The sequence below is a fragment of the Candida oxycetoniae genome, assembly GCF_023343755.2.
Source record: "Candida oxycetoniae strain CBS 10844 chromosome Unknown scaffold71, whole genome shotgun sequence".
In the NCBI taxonomy this organism is placed as follows: Eukaryota; Fungi; Ascomycota; class Pichiomycetes; order Serinales; family Debaryomycetaceae; genus Lodderomyces; species Lodderomyces oxycetoniae.
The window spans coordinates 1-16,782 of NW_026055398.1; the positions used below are offsets into that span (position 1 = coordinate 1).

The 16,782-nt window shown below is 39.2% G+C and overlaps 6 protein-coding genes across 6 annotated transcripts; 1 reads left to right on the plus strand and 5 right to left on the minus strand. All coding sequences in view use genetic code 12, as the record gives it.

Moving 5' to 3' along the window:
- Positions 1-659: 659 nt before the first annotated feature.
- Positions 660-1,130, plus strand: GNA1 (glucosamine 6-phosphate N-acetyltransferase; the record flags this gene model as incomplete). Its single annotated transcript, XM_049323125.1, has 1 exon — positions 660-1,130. The coding sequence occupies one exon, from the start codon at positions 660-662 to the stop codon at positions 1,128-1,130; it is 471 nt and encodes a 156-aa protein (XP_049180979.1).
- An 887-nt stretch (positions 1,131-2,017) lies between these two features.
- Positions 2,018-4,306, minus strand: KGF56_001950 (uncharacterized protein; the record flags this gene model as incomplete). Its single annotated transcript, XM_049323126.1, has 1 exon — positions 2,018-4,306. The coding sequence occupies one exon, from the start codon at positions 4,304-4,306 to the stop codon at positions 2,018-2,020; it is 2,289 nt and encodes a 762-aa protein (XP_049180980.1).
- Positions 4,307-4,578: 272 nt separating this feature from the next.
- Positions 4,579-7,017, minus strand: KGF56_001951 (alpha-1,2-mannosidase MNL1; the record flags this gene model as incomplete). Its single annotated transcript, XM_049323127.1, has 1 exon — positions 4,579-7,017. The coding sequence occupies one exon, from the start codon at positions 7,015-7,017 to the stop codon at positions 4,579-4,581; it is 2,439 nt and encodes an 812-aa protein (XP_049180981.1).
- A 362-nt stretch (positions 7,018-7,379) lies between these two features.
- Positions 7,380-10,361, minus strand: GPI13 (mannose-ethanolamine phosphotransferase; the record flags this gene model as incomplete). The annotated part of the gene is made up of 2 exons (XM_049323128.1): positions 7,380-10,153; positions 10,337-10,361. 2 exons carry the CDS (start codon positions 10,359-10,361, stop codon positions 7,380-7,382), a joined length of 2,799 nt encoding a protein of 932 aa, XP_049180982.1.
- Positions 10,362-11,038: 677 nt separating this feature from the next.
- KGF56_001953 (uncharacterized protein) lies at positions 11,039-12,463 on the minus strand (the record flags this gene model as incomplete). Its single annotated transcript, XM_049323129.1, has 1 exon — positions 11,039-12,463. One exon carries the CDS (start codon positions 12,461-12,463, stop codon positions 11,039-11,041), a length of 1,425 nt encoding a protein of 474 aa, XP_049180983.1.
- Positions 12,464-12,847: 384 nt separating this feature from the next.
- SCH9 (serine/threonine protein kinase) lies at positions 12,848-15,217 on the minus strand (the record flags this gene model as incomplete). The annotated part of the gene is made up of 1 exon (XM_049323131.1): positions 12,848-15,217. One exon carries the CDS (start codon positions 15,215-15,217, stop codon positions 12,848-12,850), a length of 2,370 nt encoding a protein of 789 aa, XP_049180984.1.
- Between the last annotated feature and the right edge of the window lie 1,565 nt (positions 15,218-16,782).

Here is a 16,782-nt window from a genome sequence, read left to right on the forward strand (position 1 = left end):
ATTCTGGTAAGCATAAGCTTTATAAGTAATGGTATCTGACTTGAACGATGTCATTTCTGACCTATATCATGAACAATTTACAGAAAGAGGCCTTAATGATATGTGAGGGATACTACGGCAATTGAAACTCTACTCAAAGAGGAGAGATGGCTATGACTAAATAACTAAAAATTTATTGCCGGTGGTATATTACCGATTGCTGAGTAATACTAGACTAGTCGCAAGTACTGCCAAATGAGCCCATTTATCCCCGCCCTTGCCAATGTCTAAAACTCAAGAACTGACTCCTAGCTTAATCTTCGACTTTGGTGGGGTCTTAAATCATTTTTTACAATTTTGAATGTTTTACATATATACTTTTCAATTGTACCAGTGAGTAAAAGTGAAAAATTATTGATTCTTTTTGTGCTCCCGATGATGGGGATAGATACGACATTTTGTATTGTGTTCTTTTTTTAGTTTCTAGTTTCTAATTTGGAGAATCAAAATGTCAACTATTCAATTAATGTCATTTTTACGACAATTTGTATTGCCCCAGTTACTGTCAAAAGATTATTTCGAAAAATGGGAATCATTGAAGAATTGGTTTTAGCTATATAGGAATAGAAACTCCACTGAACCCCCTCCCCTGGAAACTTTATTAGTGCCAATTTGCTAGCATGACCCAAGATGAACCATCTTTAACACTTCCCCCAAATTACACTTTTAGAAAACTTAAGCTCACTGATTATTCAAATAATTATTTGGAAACACTTAGAGTGTTAACAACTGTTGGTAATATTGAGGAGCATAGTTTTGCAAATTTGTTTCGGATATGGGAAGAAAACTCTAATATTTATCAACCACATGTAATAACAAACCCCGAAGGAGTTGTGGTTGCCACAGGGATGCTTCTCGTAGAAGCTAAGTTGATCCACGAGTGTGGCAAAGTTGGTCATATAGAGGACATTTCAGTAGCAATTGATGAGCAGGGCAAAAAGCTAGGCAACTACATGGTGAAAAGTTTGAGCACTTTAGCAAAGAGTTACGGATGCTACAAAGTTATTTTGGATTGCTCGCCGCACAATGTGGGCTTCTATGAAAAATGTGGGTTTAAAAATGATGGGGTCGAAATGGTACAGCGGTTTTGATAGCATTTCCACACTAGACAGTATATATATTAATAATGGTACACACACACTGAAAAAACACCAGCAAAGATTCGTCTCATATCTTATCCAAAGTCTATATCATCACAAAGTTAGTAACAATGTCAAACACACAGGTTTGGTTGAATAAAAGAAACTTGAATCACACATACTTCAATTGAAAGAATCGAATTACCTCTAATAACCTGCATTTATCTGTTAGTATTCAACTGTTGACAAAAAGTTATGTCCCTGTATTAGAAAAAAAAAAAATCATACTGTTACACCCATATTCAACTTTTCACCACTAATCTTTTCTTCCAAAGCATCGGATACAGTTACATTTGAAAACACCTAAAATAAATATTAGTATAAACTCTTAACTTCCTCATTACAAAAAAAGAAGAAGAAAAAGAAAAATGCTCATCACATATATATATATATATATATATATATATACATACATCATAACCCCGTAGAGTACCTATCACTTTCCTGGAGCCATTAAGTTGTATTGAAACTTTCTTGTCCATATACTTATATATTGTTAGTATTCCCAATTACACCCAAGTTCGGTTTACATGATAAGTATGTTACATACGCTTTTCAACTCTGGTTCAGTTACCATATTTGTCTATTGTGATGGAAATAGGTGGGGGTGTGGGCGTCTCCTGGGATAGTAATCTACTAATCGATATGAAGTTTATTGAAATAAAGGTAAAACAAACAAAACTGTACCAGAAAGAATGAGAAAAAAAAAAAATAACGAGAAAAAAAAAATGAGAAGAGAAAAGAAGCATATATCATAGTAACAAGAAGGAAGAGATCCTTTAAGAGGATGAGTTGATTTGTTTTGTTTTTTCAGGCTACATATTACAACAACTAAGGACCTATATTGAAGAGAATTCCACCTTCTCATTTTCAAGGTCAAATGTCAATTTGCAGTTCCTTGCTCCTTTCTGCAATTTCTTTTCTAACAATTGCACAAATAACTCATTAGCAAACGTTAGAAGCTGTAGAATAAACGACTTCTTCTCATTTGCCTTGTCATAGTCTCCCAGGGAAATGTAGTTGAAAAACACTTCTTCCACATTGGGTGCCACACTTGCATCCATATCTTCTTCAGCTTCACTACTTGTTCTAACAAAATTCAATGATTTGCCAAAACTCTCATATGCATACTTTTCTACTCCACTAATCATCTCGCGCCGTATATCTTCCCACTCCAACCCCACTAGCTTGTTTCCTATTGATTTCTTGTATTTGAAATATCGATATATCCAATTGCCAAGAATGGTTATCTTTTTGTTGAATGATGCTGTACTTGCTTTTGATGAGGTTCGAACTTCGTGAACCATGGGCTTCGAAAGCTCTACAAGATCGCATTTATGTGCAATAGACTCCGTTTCCAAAGGCTCTACTGGTATAAATGAGGGTCTTTCAAAATACCCTACAAGTTCCGATAAACCCTCGAGTGGAAATTGTAAATCGTATCCACCAAAACTCGAAACTTCCCCTTCTTCCAGGTGGCTTAATACTGGTGCCGTATGTTTAGGCGTAACTGCAAAGCTTAATACATTTTTAGACATCGGTGACAATGTACTAGTATAATTCTTTTTCGCTTTTTTCTTAGAAGGTTGTTGTTGTAGTTGTTGTAGTTGTTGTTGTTGTTGTTGTTGTTGTTGTTGTTGTTGTTGTTGTTGATGATGATGATGATGATGATGATGCTTGTCTTCCTTTCTTTTGCCACCATCTCCCTCTTCTAATTCGCTGTTACACCCTCCTTCCTCGTTTTCTCCACCCGCGCGCTTTTTGGAATTGGTGTGCTTTTTATCCGCGCCTGATTTATTGCCAAGTTTATCCTGGGAACGATGGTGTGCATCATTCGTATGGTCTTCGCTCAAGTATTGCATGCGCGCCTTGTACATCTCATCTGCATACTCAATTTCGTAATCAGTGTCTTTGTCAAAGTTGTCAAGCTCAGACTCAGGTATCAATACATCATCAGGGATTTTACTACCGCCAAATGGATTCAATTCTAAATCTGCTGGGGTAAAGCTTGTTTCCAAAAACGTATATACCAACCAAAGAAACTTCCTAGCTCGTACTTTGGGATCAACTTTTGTATTAACGAAAAAGTCCAACAAATGGAAATTGGAATCATACAAAAACGGGATGCCACTGTTTGCATTTCCCAACAAGAACAACACTTGTACGATGTTGGTATTCGGTTTATTTGCAGCTGGCGAGCTCATCAACTCCAGGAGGTTATTTACCTTATTCTTGTCTTCGTCGCAAACTGCTTTTATTATCGACTTCAAGCGCGGGGTATCCTGAAGCTGGTGAATAGTACCTGCACCAGGACCGGTTTGTAATGACGGAATAGAATGATAAGTTCGCAAGGTGGACTTCATATCATGCACAAAATTAATAGTGGTATTCATGCGACCAACATTCACCAATAGAGACACTTTTGAAACGGCTTTGCCCAATTCAAAGTCCTTGAGAAGCTTTTCTCTCAAAACTTTTGAACTTTTACTTGACTCTGCTAATGTGCGAACATACAATTCCGCAAACGTAACTTTTGGATTGTTATTTGCACCCTTTATTGGCAGCTCAGGATAATTGTTGGTGAAGCAAGCTGTTTTATCTTCAAAAATTGCCTCCAATAAGTCATATTGAATATCTTTTCGCCAAAAAGGTTCTCCGTCAGCCTTTTTCAAAGACAACTTGGAATTAGCAATGTTGCTCTTTTTCTTTCTCCTTGATGCCAACTTCTTCTTACCACTACTGGCCTTGTTCGAGGCAGCGCCGCCTCCAGTTGGCGCAATATAGTCTTCATCATCACCGAGTATGGTGGAATTGATATCTGTGTCATCGTAGTCGTCGTCACCATCGTTGTCAAAGACTTCTGGCGTGGGTGTACCTACAAGCTGCGCTATAGAATGGGCAGTTTGAGTCGGAGGAGCCGCCATAGTCATCGTCGTTGGAATTGTACTTGGCTGCTCATCATTGGTGGTGTTTGTATCGTTGGCTTCTTCCGATACTAAACTCGATATCGATAATGGAGCAGGACGAGCTTCCGGCTCTTTTGACAAATTTTTGGATGGAGACTGCTGCATATTCACACTCGGTGCTTTTGACGGCGTATACGTATCGTGAATTGGATCGTAACTCATCTTTGCAGTCTCGGAATATTGTCTCTCTTCCCTCTTTGGTTGAATATTAACGAGTTTTAAAAAAATGATAAAACTGAAACTGAAAATAAAAGAGACAAGGAGAGAAAAAAAGAAAACCTCTTTAGAAACATTTTTTTATTACTACATCATCTTCAATCAGTTGGGGAAATGTATTGTATCGGGTAGTTCTCGCCAAGTATGAAGTTAACAGGTGATTCAAAAGTACCATGTATGTTATGAGATGATAACGGTGAAACGAAATTGTTAAATCTCTATATATCTGTATGCCAAATTTGCAAATTTTCAATTACTTTTCCTTCTATAGCAACTCTACCTTTGTTTGTTAAACCAACTGCATTCTTATCCCCTGCACCAAGTTCAAACGGCATTGTCCACACCACTGATCCCACTTTGACTTCAACACCGTTAACTCTTTTAATTCTCAAGGCTGGCAATGCCGAGCTTTGTTGCTTCTTGTTACTTGCATCATCTTCGCCAATAAGAGATTGCAAGTATTCAGGCTTTATTACAGTGTTTGTGGAGTCCACTTTGCCCACAGATAGCTCTTCAAACACAATTCGTAAACCTTGTAAAACAGGAACCCAAAGATCCCCCGATGAAGCTGGAGAGTCCTTCTCATTTAAGTTTACTCCCGTCAACTCGGACACCTCTATGTTTCTGCATTCCTTGATGTCACCCCAAAATATTTCGAAAAATTTTGTAGTATGAATTCTGGGACACATCAAGGGTGTATCAAACAATGTGAATTTTTGAAAAAAAGATTTTTCCAATTCAATATAGCTTCCATCTAAATTGGTCTTGTTTGCGTACTCTGGCTTCTTCAATGAGTTTGAGAAGGCAAAATCAGCATTGAAAAGGTATTTCCAATTGTAAAAGCTCGAGTGAAGAAATGAGTTTGCAGGTTTTGTAAACGGACTAAATTCACACATCTCAAACCTCCGCCCAAACGGATTCCTTTTCTCTATATGGTACTTTGTTGTACTATGGTTGTTGGGTATATCTGTTAGCTTTGGTCGTATCTCGGTTAAGTTTCTTGCAATTGCAGAAGAAAACTCATTAGTTTTTAACCCACCATTGACACTTAGCTTGTGAAATGGATTTACTGTACTACTAACTAATCCTTTATGAAACCATAACGGATGAGCCTCTGTCGAAAATACCCAGTTTTTGCCGTGCATCAACTCAGGTTTATGCAAAAATGCCTCATTGAAAACGTCAAACAATAAGTAGAGGTACTTTAATGTTTCTCCCATAACAAAAGTTTCCATTCTATTCTGTCTTTCTCCAGTTCTAACATCTTGCACTCCGCTAAATCCACAGGGAGCTTTGAAACGGTCTTTGAATAGATTGAAAACTCTTTCACCAATATGGAGGTACATTGGGTCTCGCGTGGCACGAAAAAGATAATAAGTGCTCTCGATGAATTCAGGTCTCAATGGATACCATTCAAGTTCTATCGAATCTTCAGCTTTAAATACTTTTTTCTTACTCTTGTTATTATGGTGAGAGTAGATCCATCTTTCTGGAATTGAATCAAAATAATCCCAAATTTTCAAATAAACAATGTGCGTTTTAATAGCATCTGTCAATTGTCCAGTCAATACTTGTAAACCTGACCAAAATGCACTCAATGAGTCTATCCAGTCGCTGAAAATCATCCCATCTTGAGCTCCGATATTTGGAAAAATCATGCTGCCTTCGCCAACCTGTGCCAGATGCGTCAATAATGCCTGGTACGATGTCTTAAACACCGACCACATATCATCATCATCAAAGAGTATTGCACCTTTAGCTGCATACTCATAAAAGGAGTCAATTGATGCGCCAATTCCTGTAACCGAATCTTTCCATTGATTTGATATTGGATCAATGGTCATGGGTAAAAGGTTAAGCGGCAGTCTAGACGACCAAAGTTTCCATAACGACTGTTGTGAATAATACTCAAATTGATAATCTCCCGTTAATTTCGACAACAAGGTAAACTCCAAGACGGGACTCGTGACTCCAGAAGTACATGCGTCCTTTTGTAATGCCGGAGGCACGCTAGCTAGTCCCAGGGCCAAATTGACTCGAGGTACAGGTATGCTCGTTGCTGTTTTGTATGAAGGAATCAATCTTAAACCCAAGTCATACGCCATTTCCAATAAAAACCCGTCATAGTTGTCTGAGAGTTTTCTAAACCTAGTTAAGGATTTGGGTAATGAGATGTTCTTATTAGTAACATCCAGTAATAATAAATGCGCACTTAAGAGACCGCCTAGGAATCTTATTGTTGTCTCAAAAACTTGCACCACCGAGTTTTGAATGAAAAACTCCTCCTTATTGCTCTTGAGGTAGTTCAACCCAAACTCAAGTTCATCCCATTGTTCCATTATAATCAAAGTATCAAGATTGTCAAGCAAAGTCAGCGAAATGTTGGCCATTGCGTCGTTCCTAACAGTATTCATTGGATTAGTATAGTCTGGTCCGTAAGGCTCGCACGTTAACGGTCGAACTTCATCGTATGGAAAGCCATAAGTCATATACGACGACCAAGCATGCTGAAACAACCCTTTTGTTTCATTTCGAAGAAATCGTAAATGCTCGGGTGTGAAAGATGAATTGAATGAAGAAGAGTATATGCCGCTTGTATTGAGACATAGTATATATATGACTACGTACAAATGATTGTTAATAACTCTGAATAACATTTTGGAGGTTCTCTGCTTAAACCGTGGGGGTGGGGAGGGGAAGGGGAAATCAAAAGATCTACCACTGCATCAAGCAATTTATATCAGGGTCCTTCTGCTTAGATCGCTATAAATTAGCGAGATAAGATATTGAAAAAAAAAATAGAGATCATCACCAAAACGGGTCCTCTTACAGGTAGCGTTTACCGAAATAAGCTTAATACCTGATAGATGAATAAAGATGTGCTATGTAAGTCTCGTTTTCTCTCTCTCTCTCTCTCTCTCTCTCTCTCTCTCTCTATCTGTTTCTTTCTCTCTCTCTATCTATTTCTTTCTTTCTCTCTATCTATTTCTTTCTTTCTCTCTATAATTAACAAAAAGGCCTATTTGCCAAATATTCTATTTACTTGCTTTAATATTCTACCTGTACCCCACAATGTAACCAAGATTACAAAACCATTGACACAGATAATCAACATGGCACTAAGCATGAACCTTGGTGCAAAAATTTTCCACACCATTAAATGACGTCTAAAATGAGCTGCGAAAATCAGACTACTCAATCCCGTGAACAAAAAATACGTGATTAGTGTTGCAATATTGGTGATTATATGTGATAAAACGGTGATGGGCTTGGTAGAAGGTACAACTTTCCAAAGTGTAATTAGAGGTACCGATAATGCAATGATGAAAAAAGGTCCAAATGTGTTTAAAACAATGTTTAAGTGAGTGAATGGGAAAACTATTGTCTCTGTAGTCATGAACCCGAGCTCCCACTGAATTGAGGGAAGTGTTGCCTGATGTCCTGTGCTGAAAAAATGGTGGTACCCTAATAAACCAAATATTATTGGTGAAATAAGGTTTTTTCTTATCGATAACGTGTCAAAGATTTCAAGAAGTGACAATATCTGAATGATCAAGAAGCTTATTGAAAGTGCTCCTAATGGTTTTGTTGTTAGCATAACCGCCACTGTTATGTTCAATACTAACAAAAAATACGAAGAGCCGTAAACATTGCCGTAACCATGAATAGTGGCTGGCTTGTGATTTGGAATCTCGTCTGAATCGTACGAGGCATTTAAGTCACTGTCTTCCTCTATCTCCAATTTCACACAGAGCGGGCCTCGAGACCAACTAAAGTTTGCAAGAACTAGTGATACAAACAACACCAACCTGGCAATTGCGAGCTTCAAGGATTTGATTAATGGCGCGCCAATCATTGAGTTTGCAGCCTTGTAGGACTCACTATGCAGTAAATACTCCAAAGTCCAGTAAGTTGCATTCATGAATAAAAAAAACTTTAGGCACGTACCTATCCATAATGGTGCAGCTGAGTAGTATGAATCTGATAGCTTGTAAAAGGACTTGATAGCTGAGGGCAAAAGATAGGCAATTGCATGTAGCATCACTATGGACCACCACAGTGTGTTGAATGTTGCTTCACAGTATGGTTTCTGCTCCTCTCGACAAACACTAATCATAGCGGAAAGTCTTGTCAAAATAACAAAGGTTGCAGCATGACTTATTGCCAAAATTTTCGCCTTTCTTGTAATACCTTGTCGCACCCCAATGGCAAAAACGCAGCAGCTTCCAAAGGATAATAAAAAATACTGAACAATCTTGTCTTCCCACACCACATACGAGTTTGAAGCGAATATCAAACAATGAAGTGCCACAAACACTATCCCCATAAATGACCAGCTGTCAAAATTGTACAAGAAAAAGTCAACGGTTTGTTGCCAAATATACCCTACGCTAAAGCGATCCATGATTGGTGCCCAAAATCCAATCATCATTCCCACAGCTGCTCCAATTAATAAACAAATTTTCAATGAAAACCCCCCGGGCTTTAACACAATGAACACGGAAAAGCTGAGAACTACTCCCATAATCGTCATTGCGATTACAGAGCCAATAAATTCGAATGACATTGTCAGTACTCTTACTGCAGGAATCGATCTGGCATAAGTGATCATGAATGTTAGGGAAAGAAATAGGATACCAATCCCTATGGATATTAATCTCAAATCAAACCGTGCCCATATTGACTTGCACTCTTCTAGTGATGCAAATTGGAACTTTTTAAACTCATCAACCATCTTCCAGTCCAGCGATGACTCCATTGCGTACTTCTGTACCAAATCGTCAAACAGATCAAGTAATGTATTAGCCAAACTGGGAGTCAAGTCTCGAAATCTTTTGATCTGTTCTATTGTTTTATTAGCCCCAGCTAAAAGTGTTTTTGACGATGCAAAGGCTTCGTCTATGGGGAAGCCAAGATTGTTGAAAGGAATGGGAAGTCCTAAAAGTAAGGAAATTGTAGGTACCAAATCAATCTGGTTCACTTGTCTATAGTTTTTCCCCATTTCGTTAATGTCGTATATCTCTCTTTGCTTTTTCAAAAACTTATTATTTTCCCCCTTCGAATACATAAACAATGTGCTTTCCAATTCATCTGGTGCATCCCCTCCATGGTTTCCAGTATAGTCCATTCCGTGATCTCCCATAATCACGAGTAAAGTGTTGTTGTCCAAATTGTTAACCACTTTGTCAACCACCTCATTCATCTGGTTCAATTTCTCCTTCATTGAATAATGCTCAGGACCAAATCTATGTCCAACGTGGTCTACTCCTAAAAAATGTCCAATCAAAATATCCCAATTGTTGCTTTTTATTAAGGGGAACAAGTGTTTGATGACCCCATTATCAACAGTATGTAGATCCCACACATTTAGCGAGTCGTAAGGGAAACTGAGCTCGGGATCGATATACTCATTGAATAAGGAAGTCCAAGTGTCGTCTCCAACAAATGCAATGGTTTTGTTTTTGCGATGCAATTGCAAAAGCCAGTTATCCTCTTCAATTGCTTCTCCGTTGAAATTGGACCCTGCGTCTAAAATTGTTGGCAAAGAGCCCGTAGTAAGTCCCTTTAATCTCTGTAAAGTGGTTGTAGGAGGGTCTGCTATGAACTTGAGAAGCACACCATTATCCCTTTGCGCTAGTTGGTGTAAAATTGGGAAATTATTATGGTAGTTCTTACTTGAACAAGGCACGGGTATGACGAAATCAAACCTCAAGGCGTCGATAACTAGGATAATGGCCTTATCAAAACGCGGTTCTGTGCATGAACCAGAACCATCTCCACAAGTTGAAATATCTGGGAGTACATTTCTTGAAAGTAAAAAACCCAGAGTAAAGAAACCAAGACCTATAAGCTGAGTGATTGCAAGAAAAACTAGCACAATTATATACCCAATAAATGTAAATTTCAATTTCTGTTGCCTGATCCTCGCTCTCGTGGGCGCTAGGGTTGTTCTTGACACTGCTTCTCGACTCTTACTCGGGTATCTTCCTATAACTTCCATTATATAAAAGGAAAAGGACTAAAAAGGGGGAAAACACAATGTGTTGCTGTGCCAACACGCAAGGCAACTTGGTTGTAGGTCAAAGTCGAGACTGTACTTTTGAAAGTTATCCAAGACTCAATTTTCAAAACTCTCCCCTCTGTTAAACTTTTTATCTGCTCGTTTTAATTCCCAATTCTTGTTAACAAAGTTTGTTAAAGAAGAGAGAAAAGAATCTAACACTATCGAGCAGAGCGAGATAGTGGGCTAGTTACTTTTGGCTATCGAGCAGGGGGGATATTGGAGCACACTCACTAGCTACTTTCTACTATCGAGCAGAGCGAGATAGTGGGACACTCTGACTAGCTACTTTCGGCTATCGAGCAGAGCAAGAGAGTGGAGCACACTGACTAGCTACTTTCTACTATCGAGCACACTGACTAGCTGCTTTTCACTATCTCGCTCTGCTCCATAGTGGGGCACATTGACTGGCTACTTTCTACTATCGACTGACTAGCTTCCCACTATCTCGCTCTGCTCGATAGTAGAAAGTAGCCAACCCACTATTTCGCTCTGCTCGATAGTAGATTTGTTTACAACACTTATTTTCTCTTTATTTTATAGTTTTGTCTTTCTTGTTCTTGTTAATACTACATAGTTGTACATTTACCAACATTATCCCCCCTCCCTCTGTCTCTCTATTCCATGCCATGGTTTAGCTGATTCAAAAACTCTTGCTCAAACTCACTGCCGCCCATAAGATCGTCATTACCTGGGTTATCAAAATCGTACAAAACCCCAATATCATCATTCACCATAGCCAGATGATCAATGTTGTTATCGCCAGTAAATAAATCAGTTAAATCCGTCTCTACCATACCGTTCTCTTGCCCATTGTCGTTTTGGTTCTTGGTCTCTTCTTCTTCTTCCTCCCCTTCCTCCGCCTCCGCCTCTTCTTCCTCCGCCTCTTCTTCTTCTTCTTCTTCTTCTTCTTCTTCTCCTTCTTCTTCCTCTTCTCCTTTATCGTTTTGGTTGGCATTGGTGGTAGTTATTGATTCTCTTATAGCTGTAGTCGATAAGAGCTCATTTTTCCTTTCGTCAGGGCTAACATTGCTTGCGCCCATTGTTTGGTCACGCGAACTTGAGTCCTCAGAATTCATCATGGGCAACGAAAACTGTTCTGTTGCTTCGAAATTATTGCTTTCGCCACTTCCAAATTGGTACATGCCGTTCAAATCACTAAACTTCATGTCTAGATCTATCTCCATTTCGTTGCTTCCAAATTCAGAGGATTGCTGTACTGCTTTGGGCGCCAGTTCCGGTTCTTGTGTTGCATTTGGGTTCTCGCCCTGTAATTGTACAAGTGATGTAACCAGTTTAGGATCATAGTTTTCAGGTGCAGAAGCCACCTCGAGATTCGGTTCTATTTTATTCGACGGTATTGAAAATTTGTTCCTTCGTGATACAACTTTATATTCGTAATTGAATTTATGTTTGTAATTTTCAAGGATTCTTGCATATTCTTTTTCCAAATCTTCAAGTGATTTCAGGCTGAATAATTCTTTTTGTAGCTTCTCCAACTCAGACAAGGAACTGCTTTGATATTTGTACTGAGGAGAGTTGAATAAATATTTCACAAAGCCGGAGTCGTTTTCCAGTTTCATAATCTCAAGGCTCTTAATCAATTCATTGTCAACATGTTTCATAAGCTCCAAGTCACCATAATAAATGTCTTCCGGTTTTACTTGAGAATATTCTCGCGGATCTCGTTTAGGCAAATTGGGATATAGTGACGGTGGTATAATTTTGGATGTGTGAACTACCTTGGCAGTAACATTTTCAATGTACTCGTGATTGGATATATACCTGTGCAAAGCATCGTTTCTGTAGGATATCAAATCAGCCTCGTCATGAAGTTGGATCCCCGTTTCCTCCTTTATCGCATTCGACCCTTGCGATGACTGCTTGTACTGTTGCTGTGCTTGTGCCGCTCGTTGTGCTTGCGCTGCTGCCGCTTGTTGTGCTGCCTGTGCTCGTGCCATGGCCTCTTGTTGCAAAGCAGCTTGCTGCGCAGCCTGCGTTTTCTTATTCATACGCCCTTTCGGTCTCCCGGGATGCGGCATTGTGGAACAAAAGGGGATGAAACACTCAACTATGAATGGGCTTATCAATCGTCTACTATTATTCTCCTTCTCTCTCTCTCTCTCTCTCTCTCTCTCTCTCTCTCTTTCAATGGGCCTTTTTTTTTCATTCTCACAACAGAAAAGTTTCAAAGAAGTTTACCATATGGTAGCGTAGAAAAGCAAGTACTGGGTTAGGAACTCATAGAGGTATATTACTACATAACCGCCGCCTATACAGCTTGCGCCAGGATGGATTTATATCGAGTAAACATGTAAATAATGCAAATTTATCAACTACTAACTAATAAAAATAATGACAATAAAAATGTTAAGGGAAGGTGAATAAAAATATTAAAGAAAAAAAAAAAGAAAAAAAAGAAAAGTCTATAAATCAAATCTACCATTGACAAATTCATAGTCCATTTGTTGATCTTCATCAACCTCCATCTCATCCTCTTCTTCAATGTTGTCATCGTCGACTGCGTCTTCAGCAGGTGGTAAATTAGGATCGCCGGGAATGAAGGACCCGGGATTCTTAAATGTGTTTATACGGTAAGATCTGCCGAAATGGTCATCCATTGCAGAATCATCAACATAGGTGAATCCTTTGAAATTTGCTTGTATGCCAGGCGACAACGGAGTCGAGGCCATTTCCATTTGCTTCTTTAAAGCAGACGTGGACTCCGATGTAAACTCTGGATCAAAATTGGAAGTATCGGTCTCAGATGTAATATGCGGCTTAAATGGTGGTGGAAGACTCTTGGCCCTTAACAACGTCCAATCAATGTCGGCAAAAAATGGATGTGCTATTAACTCCCTGGCATCGTTGGTGGCTCCCAATCTATGCTTTGGGTTTCTATTGAGAAGCCCCTTTACGAATGATCTTCCCTCTGGGCTCAATACTTCTTTTGGGAAACGCACTTTCCCAAATGCTATATTCTTGTACATTTGTTGCGTATTGTCTGCGTAAAACGGTGACCATCCACAGCACATCTCAAAAATCAAAACCCCAAGGGACCAAAAGTCTACCATTTTTGTATATCCTGACTCATCTAATAAAATTTCTGGCGCAAGGTACTCGGTGGTTCCACAAAATGTATTAGTTGTTCCATCATTATTCAAGTTGGCCTTGGACAAACCAAAGTCACACAACGCAATGTGTCCATTTGCGTCGAGCAATATGTTTTCTGGCTTCAAATCACGATAGACAATGTCGTTATCATGCAAATGCTCCAACGCCAAAACCAACTCTGCTATGTAGAATTTGGCGCGCTCTTCTGAAAATCGTCCGTCTCTTTGTAAGTGCCAGAATAGCTCACCGCCAGACATGTAATCAGTTACTAAAAACAAATCAGTTGGTGTTTGAAAAGAGAATTTTAAACCAACAATAAACGGTGATGCTGCTGCCGAGGTACGCACCAATATGTTTCTCTCCCCAATAGTATGAGCAATTTCCTTTTTCTTCACAATGACTTTTTTGGACAAAATCTTCATCGCATAAATGCGAGAAGTGTCCTTCTTTTTAACTTGGAATACCTGTCCAAATGTTCCTTTTCCCAAAAGCCTAAGAAACTCAAAGTCATCTGGGCCGTATGCCTTTTTGTTATCCGATGATGAATATTCCCACTTGATTTTGATAGATCCATGAGTTGCTTTTTCGCCAACTATTCTTGATCCAAGTTGTAACCATTCCTCTGGACCCTTCTTGTTTTTTGTAGTTGAGGGAAAAATCCTTACGTGACCAACAAACGCGTCATCGCTGGCAGTATCGTATACGGAAATGTCTAATTCCGATTTTGATCCAACCACATCAAAAATGGTTTCATGGTTCCATATCGGATGTGACAGCTCTCCTACCAAGTTCAAATGTTGTGTGGATAACTGCCGTTGATACAATGATGGTTTTTGATTCTTCACAGGTAACGCTCTTGGCCCATGGTTGGCGTTGTACATATTTTTGGGTCCGCTGGATCCTCCTGCGCCCATGGGCGATTTACCATAGGAGTCGGGCGCATTGGTCACAAATTCTGAGCTTTCAAACGTGCATACGACATATGGTTGAATAGCTTGAATGTCTTTTGCCTCGATAATTGTCACTTTCAATTTCCCCTTTGGTTGGGTATTTTTTGCTCCTGGGTTGATTGTTTGTCCTGTTTCATCTGTTGTAATAATCATTGGATCTTGTTGACCTTCGTTGTTCTGATCATCATCGTAGTTGTTGTTGTTATTGTTGGCGGTGGTGGTGGTGGTAATGTTGCTGGTGGTGTTGTTGTGCAAGGCAATTGGAGATTTTTGGAAAAACTTGAGCTGATTTTGTTGATGAAAATCATTGCCTTTGAAAGTTTGGTTCAAAAAGGCTCCAGATTCGTTATTTATATTTGTTGTTGTAGTTCCATAAACCGAAGAGTCATTTGACACTGCTGTTGTTGGGGTGACATTGACTAGCCCCTTGGGCATGAACTTATTAACTCCACTAGACTCATCGTACTGGTGGTGATGAGGTAAATGTTTCAGATTCAGGTTCAGGTTCAGGTTCAGGTTCAGATTCAGATTGCTCTGGTGAAAGGAAGAATGTTGCGATGAAGATAAATGGTCATGTGCTTCGTGGTTCGGTAATTCTCGGCGTTCGTCAAAATGATGCATGGATTGACTTGTGTTTGAAGATGAGCTCGGCTGCGGCGTAGGCGATGAGTTATTATTTTCCCGTTTATGAGAATTGCCAAACCCAAATATCGATTTTGCAAAGTCGGCCATATGTATAAAGATAAAGTTGAGAGTCAACTAAAAGCAAATTAAAAGGCAAAAAATAGGATAGCTTGAAAGTTTTGGATGATAATGCTTTTTTTTTTTTGGTTATTGGTTTTTTCGTTTAAAGTTGGCTTTCTTTTCGTGGGATAAATTAGGAATAAATTTTTTTTATTTAGGTAACTTGGGGCAAAGCTTTGGTTTCTAGTTTGGTATATAAAATTTATAAGCAACAAGAATATAAAAAGTCCTTCTCAGCTGTCTCAAGGGGGTGGGAGGAGAGCAATATTGTGGGTGATGGTTTTTGCAAGTATATTCCAAGATGATAAGAATTAATTAGATAATGCCTCATGTATAAGAATTTTGAATGTTTTTTTCCCTTGATAGTCCAATTACAAGATTTAATAAAGTAAAAAAGTAAAGAAGAGAAAAAAAGAAAAAGAATAAACTAATTATGGAACAAAAATAGGTCCCCCCCCTTCCTTTGATATAAAATAAGTGAGATGATCGAGATATGAGTAAATGGGTTTGACATTAGAAGAGTCGGTTTAAGTTTTTTCTCTTTTAACGTAATAAGGTTGAAGGGGAAGAAAAAAGTTTTGATTTTACTTTTTAAAGGGGAATAGACATTGATTCTATCTGATTAAATCTAAATCCCCAATGAGATAATGCTCATGTAAATCAAACGGTTTTTTTTCTTTTTTCCAACACTACACTATCGAGCAGCGACATTATTGAGCAGCGACACTATCGAGCAGAGCGAGATAGTGAAGCACACTAGCTCTCAACACTATCGACACTATCTCGCTCTGGTCGATGGTGAAGCACGCTAGCTCTCAACACTATTGACACTATCTCGCTCTGGTCGATGGTGAAGCACGCTAGCTCTCAACACTATTGACACTATCTCGCTCTGGTCGATGGTGAAGCACGCTAGCTCTCAACACTATTGACACTATCTCGCTCTGGTCGATGGTGAAGCACGCTAGCTCTCAACACTATTGACACTATCTCGCTCTGGTCGATGGTGAAGCACGCTAGCTCTCAACACTATTGACACTATCTCGCTCTGGTCGATGGTGAAGCACGCTAACTCTCAACACTATCTACACTATCTCGCTCTGCTCCATGGTGAGACACGCTAGCTCTCAACACCATCTGCCACCGACACTTTTGCAAGATTGGAACAGTGAATAAATATTTTTGTGACAAGAAACATGGAAGAGATAAAAGAGTAGAAAAGTCTCCACACACGGATGGACTATTTGAGATTGGTACGAATTTTGACTCGGCTAGATAGTTGAGTTTTACATGGCTAGCGACACTATCGAGCAGAGCGAAATAGTGGAGCATATTGACTAGCTATGACACTATCGAGCAGAGCGAAATAGTGGAGCACATTGACTAGCTATGACACTATCGAGCAGAGCGAAATGGTGGAGCACATTGACTAGCTATGACACTATCGAGCAGAGCGAAATGGTGGAGCAGATTGACAAGTTACAACACTATCGAGCAGAGCGAAATGGTGGAGCAGATTGACAAGTTACAACACTATCGAGCAGAGCGAAATG